At 35.3% G+C, this 25,093-nt stretch overlaps 2 protein-coding genes across 3 annotated transcripts in view; both read right to left on the bottom strand.

Moving 5' to 3' along the window:
* Positions 1–16,079, bottom strand: part of LOC131509419 (lanosterol 14-alpha demethylase) — a 55,612-nt gene extending 39,533 nt beyond the window's left edge. For both annotated transcript variants that reach the window (XM_058725125.1, XM_058725126.1), the window contains exon 1: positions 15,822–16,079. The gene's annotated coding sequence lies outside the window, so the exon portion shown is untranslated. The remainder of the gene's footprint in view (positions 1–15,821) is intronic.
* LRRD1 (leucine rich repeats and death domain containing 1) lies at positions 1,212–24,405 on the bottom strand. The gene is given in 8 exon segments (XM_058723556.1): positions 1,212–1,639; positions 2,284–2,436; positions 4,671–4,824; positions 18,528–18,670; positions 21,203–21,235; positions 22,350–22,886; positions 22,888–23,209; positions 23,212–24,405. Coding segments are annotated over 8 exon segments (2,616 nt in total). The 5' UTR covers positions 24,299–24,405; the 3' UTR covers positions 1,212–1,452.
* Between the last annotated feature and the right edge of the window lie 688 nt (positions 24,406–25,093).

Raw genomic sequence — 25,093 nt, 5'->3', positions numbered from 1 at the left:
TAAAGAACTGATACAACTCAACATCCAAGTAAACAAATAAACCAGTAAAAAAATAGGTGGGAGACATGAACAGACATTTCTTGAAGGAAGACATACACATGGCCAGCAGACACATAAAATGATGCTCAACATCACTAACCATTGGGGAAATGCACATCAAAACTACAATGAGATATCACCTTATAGCTGTCAGAATGACTAAATTAGAAACACAAGAAACAAGAGTTGGTGAAGATGTGGAGAAAAAGGAACTCTCTTGCACTGTTGGTAGGAATGAAAACTGGTGTAGCCACTGTGGAAAACAGTATGGAGGTTCCTCAAAAAATTAAAAAATAGAACTACCCCTTGATCCAGTAATCACACTACTGGGCATTTACCCAAAAAATTTAAAAACACTAATTCAAAGGGATGCATGCTCTCTTACATTTATTGCAGCATTATATACAATAGCTAAATTTGGAAGCAGCCCAAATGTCCATCAATAAATAAATGGGTAAAGAAGATGTGGTATAAACTGCTTTTTGGATTTACGTTATTTTAAATTCATATTGGATTTATCGGGATGGGACCCTATTAAAAACTGAGGGAGATCTGTAGAGGATTACTGATCTTGGCTCTGGTTTATATTTAACAGAGCTCTCCCATTCCTAATGGAGAAACAGTAGGAATGGTACATGAATTTCAGTTTTTAAGCTAGCATCTAAAACAAAATTGCCCTGCTTTCTAACTCCAATGAAAGTTACTAATGACCTTATTACCTATAAATCCTGGGTTGTATAAAAGCATTACATAAAAAAGAATTTTATAATTTTTTTTCTAATGTTTATTTATGAGAGAGAAGAAAGAGAGACAGAGTGCAAGTGGGAGAGGGGCAGAGAGAGAGAGAGAGAGACATAGAATCTGAAGCAGGCTCCAGGCCTGACGGCAGGGCTCAAACCCACAAACCATGAGATCATGACCTGAGCTAAAGTCCGGCACTTATCTGTCTGAGCCAACCAGGTGCCCCTATAACAAAGAATTTTTAAGTGGAATTATTTCTTTTTAAAAATCATTACCAAGGCATATGGGTGGCTCAGTCAGTTAAGCGTCCAACTCTTGATTTTGGCTCAGATCATGATCTCACAATTTGTGGGATTGAGCCCCATGCTGGGCTCTTACTGACAGCACAGAGCCTGCTTGAGATTCTCTCTCTCCCTGTCTCTTTGCCCCTCCCCCGCTCTTTCTCAAAATAAACAAAAATTTTTTATTATTATCATAATTCCAGGGCAACATGACAAATACACAAACCAGTGTCTGTGATATTTTATTATCACAGTGATTAAAGTGATAGCCATAAATTATCATTATCTCTTAGGAATGCATGAAAAGAGACATGACATGCAATTCTCTTTTATCCGGTTTCAATTATGTAAGTACATTATAAATTTTCAGTTTTTATTATGAGTACACTGTTCAGAATTTAATTGCACCTGTAAAAACTTTTAAAGCTGTTATTTTGTCCATAATTTCATATGCTCCTATCATCATTAGTGCCTGAGTTAGTTGGTCTGTTAAAGCAGCTGTAGTTAGTGGCAGGTTGTTACTTTCTGTTCTCCACCTATTAAGTGCTTGGTGGACTCTCTCACTTAATGAAACAGTGCTGAAAATTTTAAAGATAATATTATTTTAATGACCAATTAAGAACATTGTTTTAAGTTACTTCAATATTACTCCCCTACATTTTCAAACCAATTTACCTGATTGAAGTGAGGATTAAATTAATTGATAAGGAAAGTTTATATAAAATTTAGCACAGAGCTTGGCAAATAGTGAATGAACGTTAGCCCCATGCCAACCTTCATTTCCTGGTAGGAAATCAATTCAATTAACATTCAGTTCTAAGAGAGATTTACTCAAGATCTCAAAACAATAATTGTGGGTTATTTATTCTCAGGCAGTGTATTACTGCTATAGTACTACATGATTAATAATTTAATCGCATGACACTCTTTTAGTTAAATATATCTATTTTACCAGTGGAGAAACTGAAGCACCTGTAAGTTAAGGGACTTATACAAGGTCACAAAACTCGTTGCGATTCAAAGCCAAGAAGTTTGCCTTGAGAGCCCTTACTCTTAACTACTCTACTCACATGATTCGCAAATACATAGTAAACTAAAATCAGAGTCTTTTACAGCAAATTAGAATTCATGTTAATATGACTGTTTCAAAACCTTATAATATCAATATGATATAAATCAACATGAGAATAAGCTTATACCACATATTGTCACTCATACATACCTCTTTGTAGGCATATCTGTTTCTGAGATTGCCAGGCTTAGTTTTTGACACAAAAAATTAAAATTTGTTTCAGTGATATTTTTGGCAACTATGTTGAAGATCTTCTCTAGGATTTTCTCTACATTTGAACATAAAAGAAAATATAAGCCATCTCTTTTGAAAAAATATACTCTACTTTGGGTTAATATTAAATCTGGGTTCCTTATTCTGTGCTCCTATCAAATGTCCATGTCAAGTAAAATTGAAAAGAAGATGCAGACCTAATTTACAAACTGAAATTTGAATCATTTGTTCTATTTTTTCTAAAATCTGAATAACCTACAACATAAAATGGCCATTTAAAAGTATATTATAAGTAACCTCAAAGTGATTTTGAAACCCTTTCTTTAATCCTTTCACGGTTTGAAATGAATTTAACTCTTTCCTTTGATTCTGGCTTCTTAATGGGCTTCTTCATGTACCATAATGTACCACATCTACTACAGATATAGTGTGTATATGTATATTTTATATTCAAAGGATTTATTTAATGAATGCTAGCTTAGATGTAAGTAGAGAGTTTTTAGGTTTTTGTTTTTTTTTTTTTTAAGCTTCTAACTATCTTGGACTAGATTTATTTTGTTGACTAAGGTACTTTGGGAAGTTTCAAGAACTATCAATCTCCCACCCCTCTATAATCATCTCAATCCCTCAGGCTAGATTGTATGCTAATGCTATAAATGAAAATCCAATATCCTAAGCAAAATCATAAGGAAGAAACCCCATGTTCTTTGTTAATTGGGGAATAAATACATTTCTCATGACAATTTCCTCTCTACTGTCCCTGGGTGCCTGCAGTATGAAGGCCCCTTGAACATAGAAAGGAAAGGGGCATCTGAGTGGCTCAGGCAGGTAAGTGTCCAACTTGGGCTCAGGTCATGATCTCATGGTGGTTTGTGAGTTCAAGCCCCGTGTTGGGCTCTGTGCTGACAGCTCAGAGCCTGGAGCCTGCTTTAGATTCTGTGACTCCCTCTCTCTGCCCCTCACCTGCTCGCACTCTGTCTCTCTCTCTCTCAAATATAAACATTAATTTTTTTTAAAAGGAGACAAATGGTTAGGGTTCTCTCATTTTTGCTGACTTTGATCTGTTGCCATTTCCCATTGCACTTTCCCCATTGAGGATAGAATGACATGAGTCCTCCCTCCTTGGGAACTTGAGTAACAGAATTTTAGCAGGGAAGTTCAATTGTGTAACTATACAGCCCTTCTCTAAAGTACTATATTCCTAACAGGAATACTTTATGGATCCTTGGAAACTTCTAAAATTTATTTTATAGAAATAGTTACCACAAAATATTCCTTTTTAATGAAAATAATTAGGAGAAACAACTTGCTTAGCAAGTTAGAAAAAACAGCTACTGTGACTTTTAATTTTATCTCTTAGGTTCCTTCCATCAGTGAGGCCCAAATCTTGCAAAAACTTCTGACTGGTAGTGATGCATATGGATGTATATTGTGGCTTAAAGATACTGTATATTTTTAGTGACCCTACCACTAGATTATGAGATTATGCTGATGCAAGCTTCTGATTACACAGACAGGGAACATAGTAGAATGATTTGGGTGGAGAGTTTTGTATATTCCCTTTCCCCAAATCTGGATCAGTACTTATTAAATTGATTTAGTACTTCTTAAGTACTGCGTTGAATTGGAGGACCAAAATCTGAATCCAGTCTAAGGACTGGCTATAAGAAACAAAGTCAGAGTCCTAGCAAAAAGCTTAGTTGTTGGGAATCTAGCCCCAAGGAAAAAATTGGACAGTGAAACTTCCATCCCAGAGGCTTGGAGAAACCAGTCTCCATCTGGTCCAGTGGAAAGACACTTAAAGAAAATGGACCTTCTGTGTGAAATAATCAGGGACAACCAAAGGAATGCTTAAGGACAAAGAATGAAGACTACCCACAGACTGCAGATAGGTGATCATAGTGGGCCAAAACCTGATTGGTTTCAATGGAAAGATGGAAGGACTTTCTTCAAGGCCAGATGAGAGTTTTAGAGCAACTATTTATGGTGATACAGATCAAAACCAGTGAATAAATTTTTGTGTGGAATATCTAAGTTTGGCCACAACCATAATGAAAAACCTGTTGAAGGGCATTGAGGCCAACAGGTGGAAAGCAGCCCAACCCTCCACTTGGGTTTGCCTGTTTTCAATGGTTTAGTTTGTGTGGACGCAGATTAAATAATATGAATTATCAAAATAAACTCCTAACCTTCAGAAAAGGGAAGATAATGAATATTTTCATGCCTATGCCAGATTGAAAACCTCTAATGAAAGCAAACTATTTTCTAATTTATAGATTATACTAGAAAATGACATGTAAACTAGTCAATCACTCACTTATCACTTATCTGCCCTCTCTAGATAGTGTGCAATCGTATAGAGTTGTTTTCCTTTACAGATTTCCATTGGAGGTCTTAGCAAAGTGTTATCATCAAAATTTATCTCCTTCAGTGAAAAAAGGTTGTGGATACCCCTAGGCAGATATGTCAGATTATTTCCTAGTAGAAAAAAATTATAATTGAATTATACCTTTCTGTATAAAGAAAAATATGAAGATAACTACTTACGGAGCATTTACTGTGTCTCACTGGCACAGTACCAGAGGACCCTCACAGTGCTGGCAGATGTAAATTCTTACTGAAGTTCACTTGCTAGGCGTGAAAAGGAGGATGTATAGAAACTGAGCTGTGGTTCCATTCTCTCAGAGGATGGAAAAATAAGTTAAGAGGCTGTCCTCTTATAATACGGGAAAGGATTTTACAGAGTAAGTGTGATGGCAATTTTTTAAGGATAATTAGATTGTTTAGAATAATTTCAGATTTACAGCAAGTTGCAGAAATTGTAGAGAATTCTTGAATATAGATTCCTCATCCAGATTTAGTTTCCCCTAATGTCATCATCTCACATTATCATATTATATTTGTCAAAACTAGGAAACTAACATTGGCACATTACTATTAAACTTCAGACAGTTTTGGATTTCATTAGTTTTTCTATCGGTGTCCTTTTTCTGTTCCAAAATCCATGCCAGGATAACACATTGCATATAGTTATGTCTTCTTAGTCTCCTCTGGTCTGAGACAGTTTCTCAGTCTTTCCTTGTTTTTCATGATCTTGACAGTTTGAATAGTACTGACTAGGTATTTTGTAGAATATTCCTTAGTTTGAATTTACCTGATATATTTTCTCATGATAACACTTGGGTTATGGGGTTTTTTGGAAAGAATGCCACAGAAGTGAAGAACTCTCATCACATCACAGCAAAGGTACCTAATACATGTATGACATCACTAGCGATGTTAAGCTTGATCCCACAGCTAAATTAGTGTCTTTCCAGGTTTCTCCAATATAATGTTTTCATTCTTTTCTTGTCCATACTCTATTTTTTTGGAACTGAGTTCCAAACTAAGCTAAGTCTAGTCCACCATCAAGGAGTGCGAATTAAACTCTACTTCCCTAAATATGTTTTCAACATCACCTTACTCAATATAAACTGAACATAAAAAGTAAAATTGTGGTAACTGACAAGGTAAGAATTTGTAATCATTTAGAGAGGAACTGGCCTAAAGTTTGCCTTTATTTATACATTTATAGTTATATTATTTATAGTCATAAATAAAGAAACCTGTTCCTTTTAATGAAGAATGGCATTCAGAAACCAAGATCTGGGGGCACCTGGGTAGCTCAGTTGGTTGAGCATCCAACTCTTGATTTTGGCTCAGATTGTGATTTCATGGTTGTGGGATAGCTCTGCACTGGGCATGGAGCCTGCTTGAGATTCTCTCTCCCTCTCACTCTTTCCCTCACTCCCTTGCTTGTGCATGCTCTCACTTTCTCTCTCAAAAAAAAAGAAAGAAACCAAGATCTGGAGATCTGGATACTAGTTTTGCTCATTGCTTTTGGGAATGGGTATGTGCAGATAGATGTACAAATACATACCTACATATGTATATGGGGTTTTATAAACATTGTAAGCCCATAATTATAAATATATAATGTTTATGCATATGTATAATAAATATAAGTCACAACATATAGTATTTAGGGTTTGACTTTAATTTAGCATAATACATTAGAGATTTATTGGTGTCTATTGACATACCAATAGTTTGTTCCTTTTTATTAATGAGAAGTATTCCATTATATGGATGTGATAATTTATCCATCCACTAAATAAGTGATGTTTAGAATGATTCCACTTGTTGGCAATAATGAATAAAACCACTCTATATATTTGTACTCAGTTTTTTATTGAATCTAAATTTTCATTTCACTTAAAAGTGTAGTTGGAGTGTGATTGATGGGTTGTATGGTAAATATACATATAACTTTATAAGAAATTATGAAACCGTTTTCTAGAGTGTGTACCCTTTTGCATTCCTACCATCAGTGTATCAGAGTTCCAGGTGTAGTTCTTGGTACTGTCAGATTTTAATTTTAGTTATTCTAATACAAAGATCTCATTGTAGATTTAATTCATATTTCTCTCATACTAATGATATCATTATATTTTCTTAAGCTTATTTGCCATTCATATACATTCTTTGTAAAGTGTTCACAATTTATGCCAATTTTTCTTTTTTTTCAAGTTATTATTTAAATTCCAGTTAGTTAACATACAGTATAATATTAATTTCAGGTGTGGAATTTAGTGGCTCATCACTACAAGTGCCCTCCTTAACCCATCACCCACTTAACCCATCCCTCACTCATCTCCCCTCTAGTAACCTTCAGTTTATTCTCTATAGTTAAGAGTCTGTTTCCTGGTTTACCTCTTTTCCCCCCTATGTTCATCTACTTTGTTTTTTAAATTCCACATATGAGTGAAGTCACATGGGATTTGTCTTTCTTAGACTTATTTCACTTAGCATAATACTCTCTAGATCCATCCATGTTGTTGCAGATGGCAAGATTTCTTTCTTTTTTATGGCTGAGTAATATTCCATTGTATATATGTCCCATATCTCCTTTATCCATTCATCAGTTGATGGAAATTTTGGTTCTTTCCGTAACTTGTATGCCAATTTTTATTGAGTTAACTGCTCAGTGTTGACTTTTGACAATTATTTTTTATATATTCAGCAAATATTTTCTTCCAGTCTGTGGCTTTTCTTTTCATTCTTTTAACAACACTTTTTGAAGAGCAGAGGTTTCTAATTTTGATGAAGTTCAATTTATTAATTTTTTAAGGGTTGTGATTTTGGTGTTATATCTAAGAAATCTTTGCCAAGGTTACAAAGATTTTCTTCTATCTTTTTATCTAGCAGTTTTATAGTTTTAGCTTTTACATTTAGATCTGTGATTCATTTTGAGTTGATTTTCTTATATGGTATGTGGTGTGGATCAAAGTTTTATTATTGTTGCAGTTTATCTTGTTTTTTGGCTTCTGGTCATCTAGTTGCTCCAGCACCATTTGTTGAAAATACCATCTTCTCTGTTGAATTACATGTGCATATTTGTCAAAAATCAATTGACCATATATGCATGGGTCTATTTCTAGCCTATGTATTGTGTTCTACTGATCTATGTCTGTTATTTTGCCAAGACTACACTTTACTACCATAGCCTTTCATAAGGCTTAAAGTCAGGTTTCAGGAGTCCTTCAACTTTGTTCCTTTTTCAAAATAATCCTAAAATTTGTATGAATTACAAAAGACCCCAAATAACCAAAGCAATCTTGAAAAATAAAAATACAGCTGGATGTATCACAATTCCAGACTGCAAGATATATTACAAAGCTGTAGTAATCAAAACAGTATGGTACTGACCCAAAAATAGATACATAGATCAACAGAACAGAATAAAAAACCCAGAAATGAACCCACAATTATATGGCCAATTAATTTTTGACAAAGCAGGAAAGAATATTAAATTGGCAAAAGAATGTCTCTTCTACAAATGGTGTTGGGAAAACTGGACAGCAACATGCAAAAAGAATGAAACTGGACCACTTTCTTACACTATACACAAAAATAAATTTAAAATGGAATAAAGACCTAAATGTGAGACCTGAAACCATAAAAATCCTACAAGAGAACACAGGCAGTAACTTATTTGACATCAACTGTAGCAACTTCTTTCTAGATATGTCTCCTAAGGCCAAGGAAACAAAAACAAAAATAAACTATTGGGACTTCATCAAAATAAAAAGCTTCTGCACAGTGAAGGAAACCATCAGCAAAATGAAAAGGCAACCTATGGAATGGGAGAAGATATTTGCAAATGACATATCTGATAGTTAATATTCAAAATATGTAAATAACCTAGGAAACTCAACACCCCAAAAATTAATAATCCATTTTAAAAATGGGCAGAAAACATGAATAGACATTTCTCCAAAGAAGACATACAGATGACAAACTGACACGTGAAAAGATGCTCAACATCACTGATCATCAGGAAAATGCAAATCAAAACTACAATGAGATATCCCCTCACACCTGTCAGAATGGCTAAAATCAACAACACAAGAAACAACAGGTACTGGCAAAGATGTGGAGAAAGGGGAACCTTGTGCACTATTGGTGGGAATGCAAATTGCTGCAGCCACTCTGGAAAACAGCATGGAGGTTCCTCAAAAAGTTAAACATAGAACCTTACGATCCAGCAATTGCACTACTAGATATTTACCCAAAGAGTAAAAAAATATTAATTCAAAGGGATACATGCATCCCAATGCTTACAGAAGCATGATCAACAATAGCCAAATTATGGAAACAACCCAAATTTCCATCGACTGTTGAATAAAGAAGATGTGATACATGTAATACAATGGACTATTACTCAGCCATAAAAAGAATCAAATCTTGCCCTTTGCAATGACATGGATGGAGCTAGAGAGTATTATGGTAAGTTAAGTAAGTCAGTCGGAGAAACTGACTTCACTCATACGTGGAATTTAAGAAACAAAACAAAAGGGGAAAAAAGAGAGAGAAAGGCAAACCAAGAAACAAATTCTTAAATATAGAGAACAAACTGATGGTTACCAGAAAGGAGGTAGGTAGGGGGGTGTGTTAAATACGTGATGGGGATTAAGGAGTGCACTTGTAATGAACACCAGGTGATGTACGGAAGTGTTAAATCACTATATTCTACACCTAAAACTAATATTACATTTTATGTTAACTAAGTGGAAAATAGTATGAGATTGGCATAGGTTCGACATATAGACAAATGGAATAGAATTGAGAGTCCAGAAATAAATCCATATATTATGGCCAATTAATTTTTTTCTCTAATTTATTTATTTTTTATAATTTACATCCAAGTTCATTAGCACATGGTGCAACAATGATTTTAGGAGTAGATTCCTTAAGCCCCTTACCCATTTAGACCATCCCCCCTCCCACAACCCCTCCAGCAACCCTCTGTTCTTTATATTTAAGTCTCTTATGTTTTTTCCCTCTCCCTGTTTTTATATTATTTTTGCTCCCTTTCCCTTATGTTCATATGTTTTGTATCATAAAGTCCTCATATGAGTGAAGTCATATGATATTCATCTTTCTTTGACTGACTAATTTCGCTTAGCATATGCCCTCTAGTTCCATCCACGTAGTTGCAAATGGCAAGATTTCATTCTTTTTGATCGCCGTGTAATACTCCAGTGTGTGTGTGTGTGTGTGTGTGTGTGTGTGTGTGTGTGTGTGTGTGTGTTTATACCACATCTTCTTTATCCATTCAACCATCGATGGATATTTGGGCTCTTTCCATACTTCGGTTATTGTTGATAGTGCTACTATAAACATTGGGGTGCATGTGTTCCTTTGAAACAGCATACCTGTATTCCTTGGGTAAATACCTAGTAGTGCAACTGCTGGGTCATATGGTAGCTATATTTTTAATTTTTTGAGGAACCTCCACACTGTTTTCCAGAGTTGGCCAATTAATTTTTAACAAGGGTACTCAGATCATGCAAAGGGGAAAAATGATCTTCAAAAAATGGTGCTAGAATAACTACAAATCCACATGCAAAAGAATCATAGTGGATCTCTTACCTCACACCAAATATAAAAATTAACTCAAAATGAATTAATAACTTAAAGAGATGTTTTTATTTTATTTTTGAGAGAGAGAGAGAGAGAGACAGAGCATGAGCGGGGTGGGGGGGGGTGCAGAGAGAGGGGGAGACACAGAATGTGAAGTGGGCTCCAGGCTCTGAGCTGTCAGCACAGAGCCCGACGCAGGGCTCGAACTCATGGAGTGTGAGATCATGACCTGAGCTGAAGTTGGACACTCAACCAACTGAGCCACCCAGGCGCCCCAAACATAGGGAAAAATCCTAGTGATCTTGGATTTTGCTAATAGATTTTTAGTTATGATACCAAAAACATAAGCAACAAAAAGAAAGACTAGATGATTGGAGTTCGTGAAAATTTAAAACTTTTATGTATCAAAGGACATTATCCAGAATGAAAAGACAGTCTATAGAAAGGAAGTAATTAATTGTAAAACATATCTGATAAGGATCTAGTATTCAGAATATATAAGGGGCTCTTTCAACTCAGCAACAAAATAACCCAATTAAAAACCAATTTAAAAATGGGCCACGGACTTGAATAGACATTTCTCCAAAAAGATATGCTTATGGCCAACAAGCACCTAAAAAATATGTTAAACATCATTAGTCATTAGGGAAATTTCAATCAAAACCATTTCACATTCATTAGCATAACTGTAATCCAAAACTTGTAAAACAACAGATATTGACAAGGATATGGGGAAACTGCACTTGTTGTACATTGCTGGTGTGACTGTAAAATGGTTCTACCTCTGTGGAAAACAATTTGACAGTTCCTCAAAAAATTATACAAAATTACCATATGACACAGGAATTCTATCTCTAGGAATATGCCCAAAGAATTGAAAACATACTGAAATAAACACATGTGTGAACATGTTCATAGCAGCATTATTCACAATAGCCACAAGATGAAAGCAGCCCAAATGTCCATCAGACGATGAATGGATCATCAAACTGTAGTATATACATACAGTGTAATACTATTCAGCCATAATAGGAACTACTCATACAAGCTACAACATGGATGAAACTTGAAAACATTAAGTAAAAGAAGTCAATCCAGAAAAGTCATATATTATGCAATTCCATTTGTATGACACATCCATAATATTAGGCATCTTCATAGAGGTGTCCTGCACATTGATGGTAACAAGAGGGAGAGGAGAGGGGAGAACAGAGAGTAACTGTTTAATAATGAGTAAAAATAAAGCTTCCTTTGGGGTTGATGAAATGTTTGGAACCAGATAGAGGGAGTGGTACATTGTAGTACTTTGTTAATGTGCTAAATAACACCAAAAATGTTCACTCTAAAATTGTTAATTTTATGTTGTGTGAATTTCACCTAAATTATAATAAAAAACACACTTAGGCACAACATAGTCAAACTGCTGAAAACCAAAGGTGAGAACATCTTGAAAGCAACTAAACAAGAACAGTTCAACAAGAAGACAGAAAAAGAGTTAACAGAGGAGAGAAACAGAAAACAAGTGAAATGGCTGATCTAAATCCAACTATACCAATAATTACATTAAATGTTCATTGACTGAATCCTCCAGTTAAAGGCAGGGATTGCCAGAAAGGATGAAAATCAAGGCCCAACTACATTTTGTCTATAAGGGATGTACTTTATTTTTTAATACTTAGTTAGCTAATCAGTTATTATTTTACTTAGAGAGGAGCAGAGAGATGAGAGAGAATCCCAAGAAGGCTCCATGCTGTCAACGCAGAACCAGATATGGGGCTTCATCTCATGACTTGAGCCAGAATCAAGAGTCAGAGGCTTAACCAACTGAGCTATCCAGGTGCCTGAAAGGGATATACTTTAAATATAAAGACACAGATATGTTGAAAGTAAATTGATAGTAAAGATATACCATGTGAACAGTAAGGTTAACAAAACTGGAGTGGCTATCTTAATATTAGATAAAATACCCTTCAAGATAAAGATTATTACTGGAGATAAAGAGGGACATTTGGGGATTTCAGATGATAAAAAATTTATTAGAATTGAAAGTCATAATAATCATGTATGTGCATTTTCTTATAACAGTTCTTCAAAATACATGAAAAAAGTTGACAATGAAAGCAACAAATACACAATTACACAACCATAGTTTTGGATTTTAACACTATTTTCTAAAGCATAACAAGATAATATACCAGTAGAGACAGAAGATTCCAACAAAACTATCAACCATCTGGACTTAATATGATATTCATAAAACACTGTAGCTAACATTTCAGAGTATATTTTTTAAAGAGTGTATAGTGTGTGATTGCACTATTGATGGTAATGTAAACTGGTGCAGTCACTCTGGAGAACAGTATGGAGGCTCCTCAAAAAATTAAAAATAGAATTACCCTATGACCCAGCAATTGCACTAAGTAGGTATTTTCCCAAAGGATGCAAAAATATAGATTTGAAGGGGTACATACATGTACCCCAGTTCTTATAGCAACATTATCAACAATAATCAACAATAATCAATAAATGGATAAAGAAGAGGTGGTATATATATACAATGGAATATTACTAAGCCATCAAAAAGAACAAAATCCTGCCATTTACAATCATGTGTTTGGAGCTAGAATGTATTATGCTAAGCAAAATAAGCCAATCAGAGAAGGACAAATCCCATATGATTTCACTCATATATGGAGTTTAAGAAATGAAACAGATGAACATATGGGAAGGGGGGATGGAGAGGAGAGAGGAAAACAAACCACAAGAGACTCATAAAATAGAAAACAAACTGAGGGTTGATGGAAGGAGGTGGGTGAGAGATGAGCTAGATAGGTAATGGGTAGGAAGGAGGGCACTTGTTGTGATGAGCATTGGGTGTTGAATGTAATTGATGAATCACTGAATTCTACTCCTGAAACCAATATTACACTGTTTGTTGACTAAAATTTGTATTTAAAAAAAGGGTGTATGGTGTGTTTATCAAGGTAGCCTATATGCTGAGCCATAAAGCTAGTCCAAATAAATTTAAAAGGATTAAAATCAGTTTTTTATCTGACCACAAGAAAAGAATTGCTTTTCTGCTAAATGTTTATCAACAGCAGAATATGAATAGCACTGAGAGTGAATTGTCCACAGCCACCCAGAGTAACATGAGTGAATTTCACAAACATAATGTTGAGTGAAAGAATCCAGGTATAAAAGAGTATATACTTCATGACTTCATTTAAGGCCCACTATTGGAAATCATGATAGTGTTTACCCTTGGTTGAGAGAAAGGGGAAAAGTGACTGGAATGGCATAAGAAAGGGTTTCTGGGAATGTCTTGTCTCTTGATCGAGGTTCTGAAATATGGGTTTGTTCAGTGTGTGAAAGTTCATTGAGCTGTATACTTAAAATATGTACTTTTAAAAAATTGAATTATAATTGACATATAACATTTTAGTTGCAGATGTATAACATGATGATTCAACATTTGTATATTGTAAAATGGTCAACATAATAAGTCTAGTTAACATCCATCACAACACATAGTTACAGGGTGCCTGAGGGACTCAGTCGGTTGAGTGTCCAACTTCTTCTCAGGTCATGGTCTTGAGGTTAATGAGTTTGAGCCCCACATTGGGCTTACTGCTGTAAATGCAGAACCTGCTTTGGATCATCAGTCCCCCCCCGCCTCCCACCTCTCTCTCTGCCCTTCCCTCGCTTGCCCTCTCTCTCTCAAAAATAAATAAGCATTTAAAAAAACACATAGTTACAAATTCGCAATGAAAATTTTTAGGATCTATTCTTTTAACAACTTTTAAATATACCAAAAATATTCACTATAGTTACCATGCTGTACATTACATCCCAGGACTTACTTATTTTGTAACTGAAAGTTTGTACCTTTTGTTACCCTTTATCCATTTTTCCCAGCTCCACCTGTGGCAACCATCAATCTGTTCTCCTTATCTATGAGTTCAGTTTTTAGATTCCACATGTAAGTAAAATCATACAGTATTTGTCTTTGTCTGGCTTATTTCACTTAACAAAATGTCCTCCAGGTCCATCTATGTAGTTGCAAATGGCAAAATTTCCTTCTTTTTATGGTTGAATAATACTCCATTGTGTGTGTGTGTGTGTGTGTGTGTGTGTGTGTGTGTACATGCCACATTTTCTTCATCCATCCATCCATTGATGGACACTTAAGTAAATAACGCTGCAATGAACATGAGGTGCACATATCTTTTTGAGTTACTGTTTTCTTTTCCTTCAGATAAATACCCAGAAATAGAATTGCTGGATTATATGGTAGCTCTACTTTTAATTTTAATCTCTTGAGACAGTATGTACTCTTTTTGTTATGTATATTATACTTTAATAAAAATGTTTTTAAATACAGGCAGCAACAAAGTGAGAGAGAGAGGCTATATAGGTAGGAGTCCTTTCAGAGGCTGTTACATTAGTACGTGTAAGCAATTGTGCTATTTAAAATATTTAACAACTGGGGCGCCTGGGTGGCTCAGTCGGTTGAGCATCCAACTCCGGCTCAGGTCATGATCTCATGGTTTACGAGTTCGAGCCCCGCGTTGGGCTCTGTGCTGACAGCTCAGAGCCTGGAGCCTGCTTCAGATTCTGTGTCTCCCTCTCTCTCTGCCCCACCCCCATTCATACTCTGTCTCTCTCCCTCAAAAATAAACATTAAAAGGTATATTTTAAAAAATTTCTTTAAAAAAATTTAACAACTTATTTGGCACAAGCACTGACCCATCAGAACAGACACCAGCTATAAACAACAGACAGAACAGTACTAGCTTAACTAGCTGTCTTACAGGTAGGAGAAGATGCAAACCTGCAGGGTAGAATTATCAAGGCCTGTAGAGAGAACTGTAAGGCAAGATAACTGTCCTCCACGAGGACAACCACAGGCAGTTTACATGCCAATCTACTTCCTTTCATTTGTTATTTTGGCTTCTTGGAGAGAGGCTCCAACATCTGTTTAAAACCTATATTGCATCAGTTTTTGTGCTTAGTAGTTAACTGTTTAATCCTCACAAATCAAAGAGTAGATATCATTTCCATTTACAGATTAGGAAACAGAAGGTTAACATTAAAAAAAATTTCCTGTTGAAAGATGGAGCTAGAATTCTAAGGTCTGTTCCACTCCAAAGCCCATGCTATGAGCCCATGCTATAAATCCCTTTCATTGGTAGATTACCTCACATTTGTGAAACTATTTTCATAAGTTTTATCTAATTATATTCCCACAAGTCTGTGAACAAGCAGAAGTTATAGCTTTCCCATCTTGCTGATGGTTCATAAGGGTTATCTTCCTAAATTTGCTAGTTTGTGACAGAGACGATTATTTCACAAGAGTATATGAACATCTTTTGCTTGAATAATGCTTTCACAGTATGCTACCTGCTTTCAAAGTCTCATTCAGTCTGTAAACAAATCTATAGCATGGATATTCCGGTTAGCTTCATTTTATAAATAGAGGAAACAGAGTAAATGACAAGACTCGAACTCACCCCTTCTAAGTTCAAACTTGGCAATAAAAGCTGGTGACTTGTAGCATGCCAGTTGCTTAGCGACTGTCACTTAGCTCCAAACCTACTTCTTTGCATTTCTTGACAGTTTTTCTTTTACTGTCACCCTGGCAACACTCGAACTCCATCAGCAACACAAACTGAAGTTTGTACTTGTCCCAACCCTCACAGAACTAGCGCTAGCGCGCGCGCAGTCTCTCCCACGCACCCGCGCACTCTCTTCTTCCTCTCTCTCCCTCCCTCTCTCTCTCTCTCTCCCTCCCCTCCCCCCCCCCCCCCCCCGCACCAACCTGAAGTGGCCAGAAGCTGAAACTCCTGCAGCAAGCTAAAACTCCCTCACTGTGAGATCATGACCTCCGCAGGTGCCGCTCCTGCACTGTGAGATCATGACCTCCGCAGGTGCCGCTACCCGCCAATCAGTACTGCAGCCACCAATCAGTACTGACTGCAACGCAGGTCATGATCTCACAATTCAGGAGTTTTTTTTGGGGGGGGGGGCAAGAGAGAGACCCCTTCCTTCAAGCTTCTGAGTGTTCATAATTCTGTCTTTTCTACTTTATTCTCTTACCCATAGGATGGTTATTGCTTCCTGCCATTGCTACTTTACCATGAACTTCGAATTCTCTTTCACTCTTTCACTTCTGTAGTTAACAACATGTATATATACTTAGTTATTAAGTTGTGATTTCTGTCTCCTGGTTGGATCCTGACATATATTTTTCTAATTCTCATGTGGACCAGCAGAGAACAGGCAACACTTGCAGAAAAATCTTTGATCTTCCCATTCTGTCTTGATTCAGTACCAGAAAGCCTCCAGAGAATTATGCTTCTGATGCGTCGTTGTATTTTCCAGTGGGTCAGAGGGCTCTTGTCAGCCTCTGATTTTTTTGTGTACAAATAGTAGTTGACTGGAGTGTATCCTGCCCTTGGACAAACTAGGTAACCTTAAAATATAGAAAAACTTGGCCAAAACACAAAGGTTGAGCAAAAAAATTCAGTTGCCGGACTGAGTTTTTACAACTCACTTCAAGTTGTTGCAAAATTAGTAAAATGACTGATATGTACCCGCACAGCCAGTTTACTGGGAGTTTGGGAGGTTCAGGAGAAAAATGTCAGTTCCGTTATATCTAAGTATTGATGCATTACTGTACCTTTTACTGTGTTACTAGGACAATTGACCAAAAAAGATGACGTTTGTTGTTTTATTCTGAAAATCCTCTAAATCTAAGAAGATGCAGGGCTCTGGTTGTAAACACTACTTGCAACTGAAAGATAAAATTTCATAAATACAGTGGTTCATGTGCTTAGCTGGTACAACCACTGGAGATCAATTTGCCCAAATCTGGTAAAGTTGAAGATGTGCATACCTTCTGATGTAGCAATTCTACTTATAGCTATATGCACTAAAGAAACTCAAGCAGAGGTACACAAGGAACATGTACAGGATGTTTATAGTAGCAAACACATTGGAAACAACCTAACTGTCTACCAACCAGGTAGTGGATTGTTATTTAATCGTATAATTGAATATCATGTAGGATTTAAAGTGAATGAAATAAGTCTATGTATATATTAATATGGATTAATTTTAGAAATATGACAAATGAAAAAAGCAAATTTTAGAGTAGTAAATCACTATCATATAGCATGATAAGATTTAGTAAAATTTAAAAACTCAAAATAGTATTACTTGTTTATGGTTATATATATGTATGAAAATATGGAAGGAAAAAAGATACGTACCAATTTCAGTATAGTGGTTACTTCTAGTTTGGGTAGAAGGACAAAAGAAATTTCAACTCCATTATTTTATTTCTTAACAATTAAAAAATATATCGAGTAAATATCACAAAAATGTTAACATTCCTTATATCTGGGAGTAGGTACCTAGGTATTTATTATTTTCTGTAAGTTTATCATAATAAATTTTCTGAAAGTATTTCATAATAAAAATTATTTTTTTAAGTTTATTTATTTATTTTGAGAAAGAGAGTACGAGTGGGGAAGGGCAGAGAGAGAGGGAGAGAGAATCCCAAGCAGGATTCATGCTGTCAGCCTGGAGCCCAACGTGGGGCTCAAATCCCATGAACCATGAGATCATGACATGAGCCAAAATCAAGAGTTGGACACTTAAGTCACTAAGCTACCCAAGCACCACCATAATAAAAATTATTAAGAAAAATACCAATCTGGTATTTATTGTGCTTTGGAAAATCGTTTCTGATACCTTTAGAGTGAGTGATTTACTTTTTTGTTGTTATTTAATGATTTACTTTGTAGAAGACTATAAGGTATCTGAGTATTGTAGTGTACAGGGGTAGGATTAGGGGAGCCAGAAAGGAAAATACAGAAAATGCTGACCTAAGGTTGTGTAGGTAAGTTTGTGTAGAGGGAGAGATGAGGTCAGGTTCAGAAAGGGAAGAAATACTGAATGACTGGGTATAGACAGAGAGGACAGAAAAGAAATGAGAATATGTTCAAGGTGCCCAGTTTGGTTATAACGTCTTTCAGGAAAGCAACGGGACCTTATGCTGTGCTCTTATTTTCTGTACCTCGGATGTGCATTTCCTTCCAATGAGCACTTAATGCATTATGTTGACTGCTGTTCTGTCTTGTCAGCAAAGTTTGCAACCTAGACACGAATACTCTACTTACTGATTATGCTTATTGATTACGCTTTACACTCGCCACTGAAATTTAGTTGCTGGAGATCATGTAAACAGAAAAAATGATGGCAGATAGCGTATTTGTTGTATGCATTTAAACTAACCAAACTTCTCAATTCCCCTATATTTCTTGGAATCTCTCTGATTACATTATTTGAGATATCACTAAAATCCACAATATATTTTGTGGCATCCAAGTGCCTCCCGGTCTGACCAATTCTACCCATTCAACCCTATGGCTTATTAACCCACTTTCCTCACTCTCCCAGAACTTGATGTCCCTTACTATCCCTTTCTTCCCTCCCTAAAGTCTTTACCAACTTTTCTGTACCACATTTTATCTCTTTATTTCTGTTCTCATCAGCAGTGCTTTTTAAGGTCCCTTGGTGTATTTTCCTAGGATTTTTAGATGACATAATATACATTTTATACTTTTTGTGTACACATTCCCAATCATGATATATTTTGAGTAAATGCTCAGTAAACCCCTTTAGAATGGACTCACACAGGTTGGCAGTATAGCCTCAAAAAAGCATTGCAAAATAACAGGAATTAAGATACCTTGATATGGTGAAGAAGAAATACATGTATTCAGAGAAAATATGGCCATCACAAATGGCTTTTGAAGCAAAGGAAGTTCTACAAGTGAACAAAAGAATTTTGAATTGAGAAATAACCAAACAAGGTAAATACTGAATATTGTGCTCAGTGTTCTTCCATATATAAAAGAAGCATAAAAGACAGTCCCTAACTTAAAGGGGATTAAAATTTAGTTCAGGAAACAAAATACACACATATGAAACCATCAGAAAAGAGTATTAAATGATAGGTAAACCCGTGCCAAAATAAAGGGTACAATAACAGATATGTGGAAGTTTAGAGAATGTATATCAGTACAAATCAAAGAACTAAAGGAAATCTTCATGTAGCAGATAGGACTTGAATGTCCCCTTAAAAATGAATAGGATTGAGGGCACCTGGGTGACTCAGTTGGTTAAGCATCTACCTTTTGGTTTCAGCTCACGTCATAATCTCACACCACGTGGGATAAATAAATACATATTTTTTTTTAAAAAAAAGAATGAGTAGGATTGAGTAGAAGTCACAGGACACTTAAGGCAAGACAAATACCATGCATAAAAATGGGCCAGAGAGAAGGTGAACAGTAAAGACAGGTGATAGGAAGCAGAGGAAGGTATGTTTGGAGAAAGAAGATGGAACTGGGCCATGGCAGGCCTTAAGAGTTGGCCCTAGGAGGTAGGAGTCAGGTCAAGACAGGTGGGTAGGTTCATAATTTGACTTTCCTTCAGGCAAATATTCTTTTTCGCTATTTGCTCAACATTTATTAGATGAAGTACCTAAGAACTGTGTGCTAGTAGATCCACTATGAAAGGAAGACTCCTGTTGGCCATCCTTCACTTAGCAAAATAAAAGCCCTCTGATGAACCTGAACTTATCTTCTTTAAAATGACTGTTTAGTGACCATCTGCTGTTATAAATTAATCCTTTAGGCACTTCACTTTCACCTCAAGTAGGTTATCAAAGTGATATTTCCAATTATATATATATTTTGAAAAGAGTTCTTATAAATCATTTTTCCATCTGGTGATTTTTCTTTTTTAAAGGGTATCCAGCTTTATTTTACATGGTTGCCTACTCTTTCTTTCTTTCTTTTTCTCTCTCTTTTTTTTTTAAAGGAAGCTCTATGCCCATTGTGGGACTGGAACTCACAGCCCAAGATCAAGAGTCGTATGCTCTATTGACTGAGCCAGCCAGGCACCCCATCTGGTGATCTTTGAAGTGATGTTGTAATAATGTTGCCCTTGGCAACCACTCGCCACAAGTAGGCTATAGGTATGCAGTCTGGATTCCTGAGAATAGTACTCTGTAATTTTCTCAGTAAGGAAATCTGATAGCTTTGACAAGTCCTGATGAAAGAGAAGACTGAATCAAAGAGAATACTCAGGAGGCTCCTGGAGTAGTCTAGACATGAAGTAAGTGATAACCATGGACCAGTTGGAGACAGTGACACTGGAAAATGAAGAAGTTGATCCAAGAGATTTTTCAGAGGAACAAATGAGATGATTTTGGTGTAAGTTTCAGTATAACTAGTGATGGAAAGGGAAGAAAGTTGATTTCATGATTTCTAGATTTAGTAGGTCTGAAGAAAGCAGCATTACAGACAGAAATGGAGTTGTGAAGAGAGTTACATTGGAAAGAGGAGTTTGATTTTGAAGTCATGTTGAGTTTGAGACAATAGAAGAACAGGGAATTTCCAGGGAAACTGAGAACTGTGGGATTAAAGTAGTAGTGGAGATCAGTTCCAATTACGCAGATTTGAGGGTCATGTGCATGGTGTGGTGAGGTCTGGGATGAAGTTAATAAAAAAGAGGAGATTAAGGACACAACCTTGTAGATCTGCACAGTAAAATACAGGAGGAGAAAGTGAGAGGATTATAAATCAGACAAGGAATTAGTTGATGATTATAATGCAGAACCAAAAAGTGCCTGTTAGTGCAATAACAACTTTTGAAACACATGCATCGTTTTTCACTCCAGCTACTAAAGCAACTATTTCCTGGAGTAGCCTTTCTGGAAATGTATTATATAGCAGGTGTTAGGTTTAAAAGGGGTAAGTACGTTTGGGAAATGTGAGTTAAATAGAGACAAACCAATTTCTTTAGTGCAGGACTCTACAGAGCTTTTAATACACTAACGTTCATTGTGATTCTTTAAGAGAAGAAACCAGTGCTTCTCAAAGCTATGTAATCACAGGAACCCCTCTCCCCCCTACCCCACCCCACCCACCTATTTTTAAGGAGCAGTTCACAGGACTAGTATTTTTAAGGACAGACTTTGGGAAATCTTGCTCTAGATAATAGTCCAGCTCTATCAAAGCACTTTAATTTGACTGATGGTCAAATTAAACTTAGCCAGATAATAGCTGGGTACTTTTTGTTAGTTTACTAAGATCTTAATATAAATCAACATTGTTTGATTTTTTTAAGAATTTCCATAAAATTCATTCTTATGTTCAAGTAAAATGCTAAACTATAAGAACATTTATTCCATTTATCTAGCAGTTCTTTAGGAAAAGTTCCCTAAGGAAATAAAATATGAAGAAGGTTTTTTTTATGAAGAAGCTCATCATAGCCTTATATATGATGAAAAATTATAATATCTCTAAATACTTAATAACAGATGATTAGTTACATAAATCATGTATTGGCTCTAACAATTCATTACTGGGAAGATTTGTTATATTATGTGGAAATGCTTACATTAAGTGAAAATAGAAGAAACTAAAATTGAGTGTAGAAACTTTTTATAATTGCTTATATAAACCATATACATAAAAAAAAAAAACACTAAAAGTAAGGTGTATCAACATATGACCAGTGACCCATAGTAATATTTACAATAGTGTCCTTCTGGAATGATTTTTTTTTTTTTACTTTTCTCAATTTTTCCAAATTTTCTGTAATGTGTTTATATTATAATCCATGGCTTTAAAACTCCTTTTTATAATTAAACTGAAATAAAAAGAAATCTATAAAATTGACAGCTTTACACTGGGTGTTGTATGGAAACCAATTTGATAGTAAATTTCATATATTAAAAAATTTAAAAAAATTGACAGCTTTAGTTACTTAGAATTTCATTTTAATGAAATATTTTTCTATGAATCTTTCATGTTGAGAAATATATTTTTAAGGCATGTTTGGGGTTTAAAAGAAAAAAGCCTATTTAAAACAAATAAAATATTCCAGCTAATTTTAAAACATACACACATACACTACAGTTTAGATTCTTATCCCCACCAATGCCAACTTCTTTCCAAGGCCAAAAATATAAGTTTCTTGCCTTTCTTCCATTTATCTGATTTATATTCAGCTCTTCCAGTGATTGAAGTTGGCACAGCTCAATAGGAAAATATATAAATTGATTGCTTGAGATGTTTAATTTCTGGATTCTTTTTAGGTTACAGATATCTGAAGGGATACTCTGTATTTGGTTTGTTGAAAGATCAAATACTTGCAAATTTTCTAAGGTACATACTTCTATAGGAAAAGCTTCAAATTTATTACAGCATAAAATCAGAACACAGAGTGATACCATATTGGAAATAAATGGTGGAATTTTCCTTATTTGGTTTTTACCAAGATCTAGATATTCAAGATTAATAAGAGAACATAAATACTCAGAAAATATGAGGAGTTTATTTTTATTTAACTCTAAATGAAGCAATTGTTTAATGAAAGATATATCCACAGGTATTTCTGAAATATAATTTCCATTAAAATTCAAATAATAAAGAGAATCTAAGGCACACAAACCTACTGGGAAATACGTTATTCTGTTATAACACAATTCAACTTGTTATTTTTCTACAATTTTTTACTTCAATGGGAACATCTGTGATTGCATTTCCTGAAAATTCTAGACTGAACATACTATTAAGATGTGAGATATTTTCAGGTATTCTCGCTATATTATTTCTGTTTACATGGAGTTTTCTTAAATTTTTTAGCTTATGGATGTTCTTAGGAAGTTCTGTTAATTTGTTATTACTAAGACTAAGGCATTCCAACATTACACAGTGGGAAATTTTCTCTGGTATTTCTTTTAATAAATTTAATAAATTTTATCTGAGTTCCTTAAAATTCTCAGTTTTCTGTGAAATAACTTCCAGTTTATTATCAGTTGGATTTCTTTCATTTTGAGCAATTGAAAAATCTCCACAGCCAAAAAAGTAAGTTGATTATGATCCAATAAAAGTTTTTCTAAATGTTTAAGCTCCCTAATTTCTTTTGGCAAACTGCTTATCAGGTTTCCAGTAAGGTTTAGTGAAATTAACTTTGGAAGGAAGCACAGAGCTTTAGGAAATATTGTTAACTGATTATATTCCGGATTGAGAAACGTCAAGTTTTTCAAACTAGACAGAATGTCTGGTATATGTCTTAAGTTATTTTTAGCTAAACTTAAAATTTCTAAGTTTCCAAGACTTTGTAACCCAGAAGGAAAATTCTCAATATAATTGTTATTAAAAAAGAGTTGCCTGATATTCCCAACCTGTGATATTTCTTTAGGTATATGTGATATTTGATTATGACTGACATTTAATATCCTTAAATTATGAAGTAACTGAATTTCAGATAGAAATGATGATAACCCATTTCCTTGCAAGGATAGAATTTCAAGTCCTAGCAGATCACCTGAGTCTGACCCTTTAAAACTTTTGATTTAGGTCTCATCCAAATATAGATATTTTACATATTTGATTTTTAAGATGTCCTTAGAGAATTCTTGTAAACCCTTGGCCTTGAGGTTAACTGTAAAGTTATCTGATCCTAAGCCAATTCCTTTCTGATTTTCCTCAGAGAGTTGTGCACTGTTTTTTTCTAATGTTTCATGAGATAAGCCAGTGAAAGCCTGATTTTCAGCAACCATCTCAGTCATTGATAATGGTGGACTTTGTGAAGTAGCACTTTTTGACTGAAAGGTGTCATATAGAGTGATTGTTTCAGAAAATTGAAGAGTTTTCCTTTGTTCTTCATTTCTCTTAGGTTTATTTTTGGGGGACAATGCTGATGTATCATCATATATACCTAATTTATCATTTCTAAGATGTGTTTCACAAATCTGACTGGAAGGTTTCCCATCACAAACTTCTTCTAATGAATTTGATGTTTCTTTAATAAATTCAGGCTCTTCTGACCATGATCCAGATTCTTTCCTACGTTGACTAGTAATATCTTCTAGCTCTTCTGAAGTACCCTCCTTTTCAGACATCTTATTTGCTGGTATGTTTTATACCAAAACAAGACTGTAACTCAATTTTAATTTTAATGTTAAATTTCTCCTTTGAACCTACAAAACAAATGTGGATGTTAAAAGAAGAGATATAATAAAGCTATCAAAATTACAAATTAATTTTAAAATAATTCGTATTCCATAATGAATAATTTAATAGATATAAAATAATACATTTATACCTAATAAGTTAATTTTACATATGATTGCTTGTTAAAAAAATAGTTTATTGGGGCGCCTGGGTGGCGCAGTCGGTTAAGCGTCGGACTTCAGCCAGGTCACGATCTCGCGGTCCGTGAGTTTGAGCCCCGCGTCAGGCTCTGGGCTGATGGCTCGGAGCCTGGAGCCTGTTTCCGATTCTGTGTCTCCCTCTCTCTCTGCCCCTCCCCCGTTCATGCTCTGTCTCTCTCTGTCCCAAAAATAAAAATAAAAATAAAAAACGTTGAAAAAAAAATAGTTTATTGATTACATGCATGTATCACATGATACTTTTGAAATCACATTAAAATTATAGAAAGGAAAGGCATCTGGGTTGTTCAGTCGAGCACCCAACTTTGGCTCAGGTCATGATCCCACGGTTTATGAGTTGGAGCCCGGCGTCAGGCTCTCCACTGTCAGGGCAAAGCCTCCTTCAAATCCTCTGACCCCCAATCTCTCTGCCCCTCCCCAGCTCCCACGCACCCTCCCCTCTCAAAAATAAACATTTGGGGCACCTGTCTAGCTCAGTCAGTTAAGCTTCGACTTGGCTCAGGTCATGACCTTGCAGTTGGTGGG

Source organism: Neofelis nebulosa, chromosome 4 (assembly GCF_028018385.1).
Source record: "Neofelis nebulosa isolate mNeoNeb1 chromosome 4, mNeoNeb1.pri, whole genome shotgun sequence".
Classification (NCBI taxonomy): Eukaryota; Metazoa; Chordata; class Mammalia; order Carnivora; family Felidae; genus Neofelis; species Neofelis nebulosa.
Note: the sequence above shows the minus strand (reverse complement) of the source record. Positions and strands in the feature narration are given on the sequence as shown.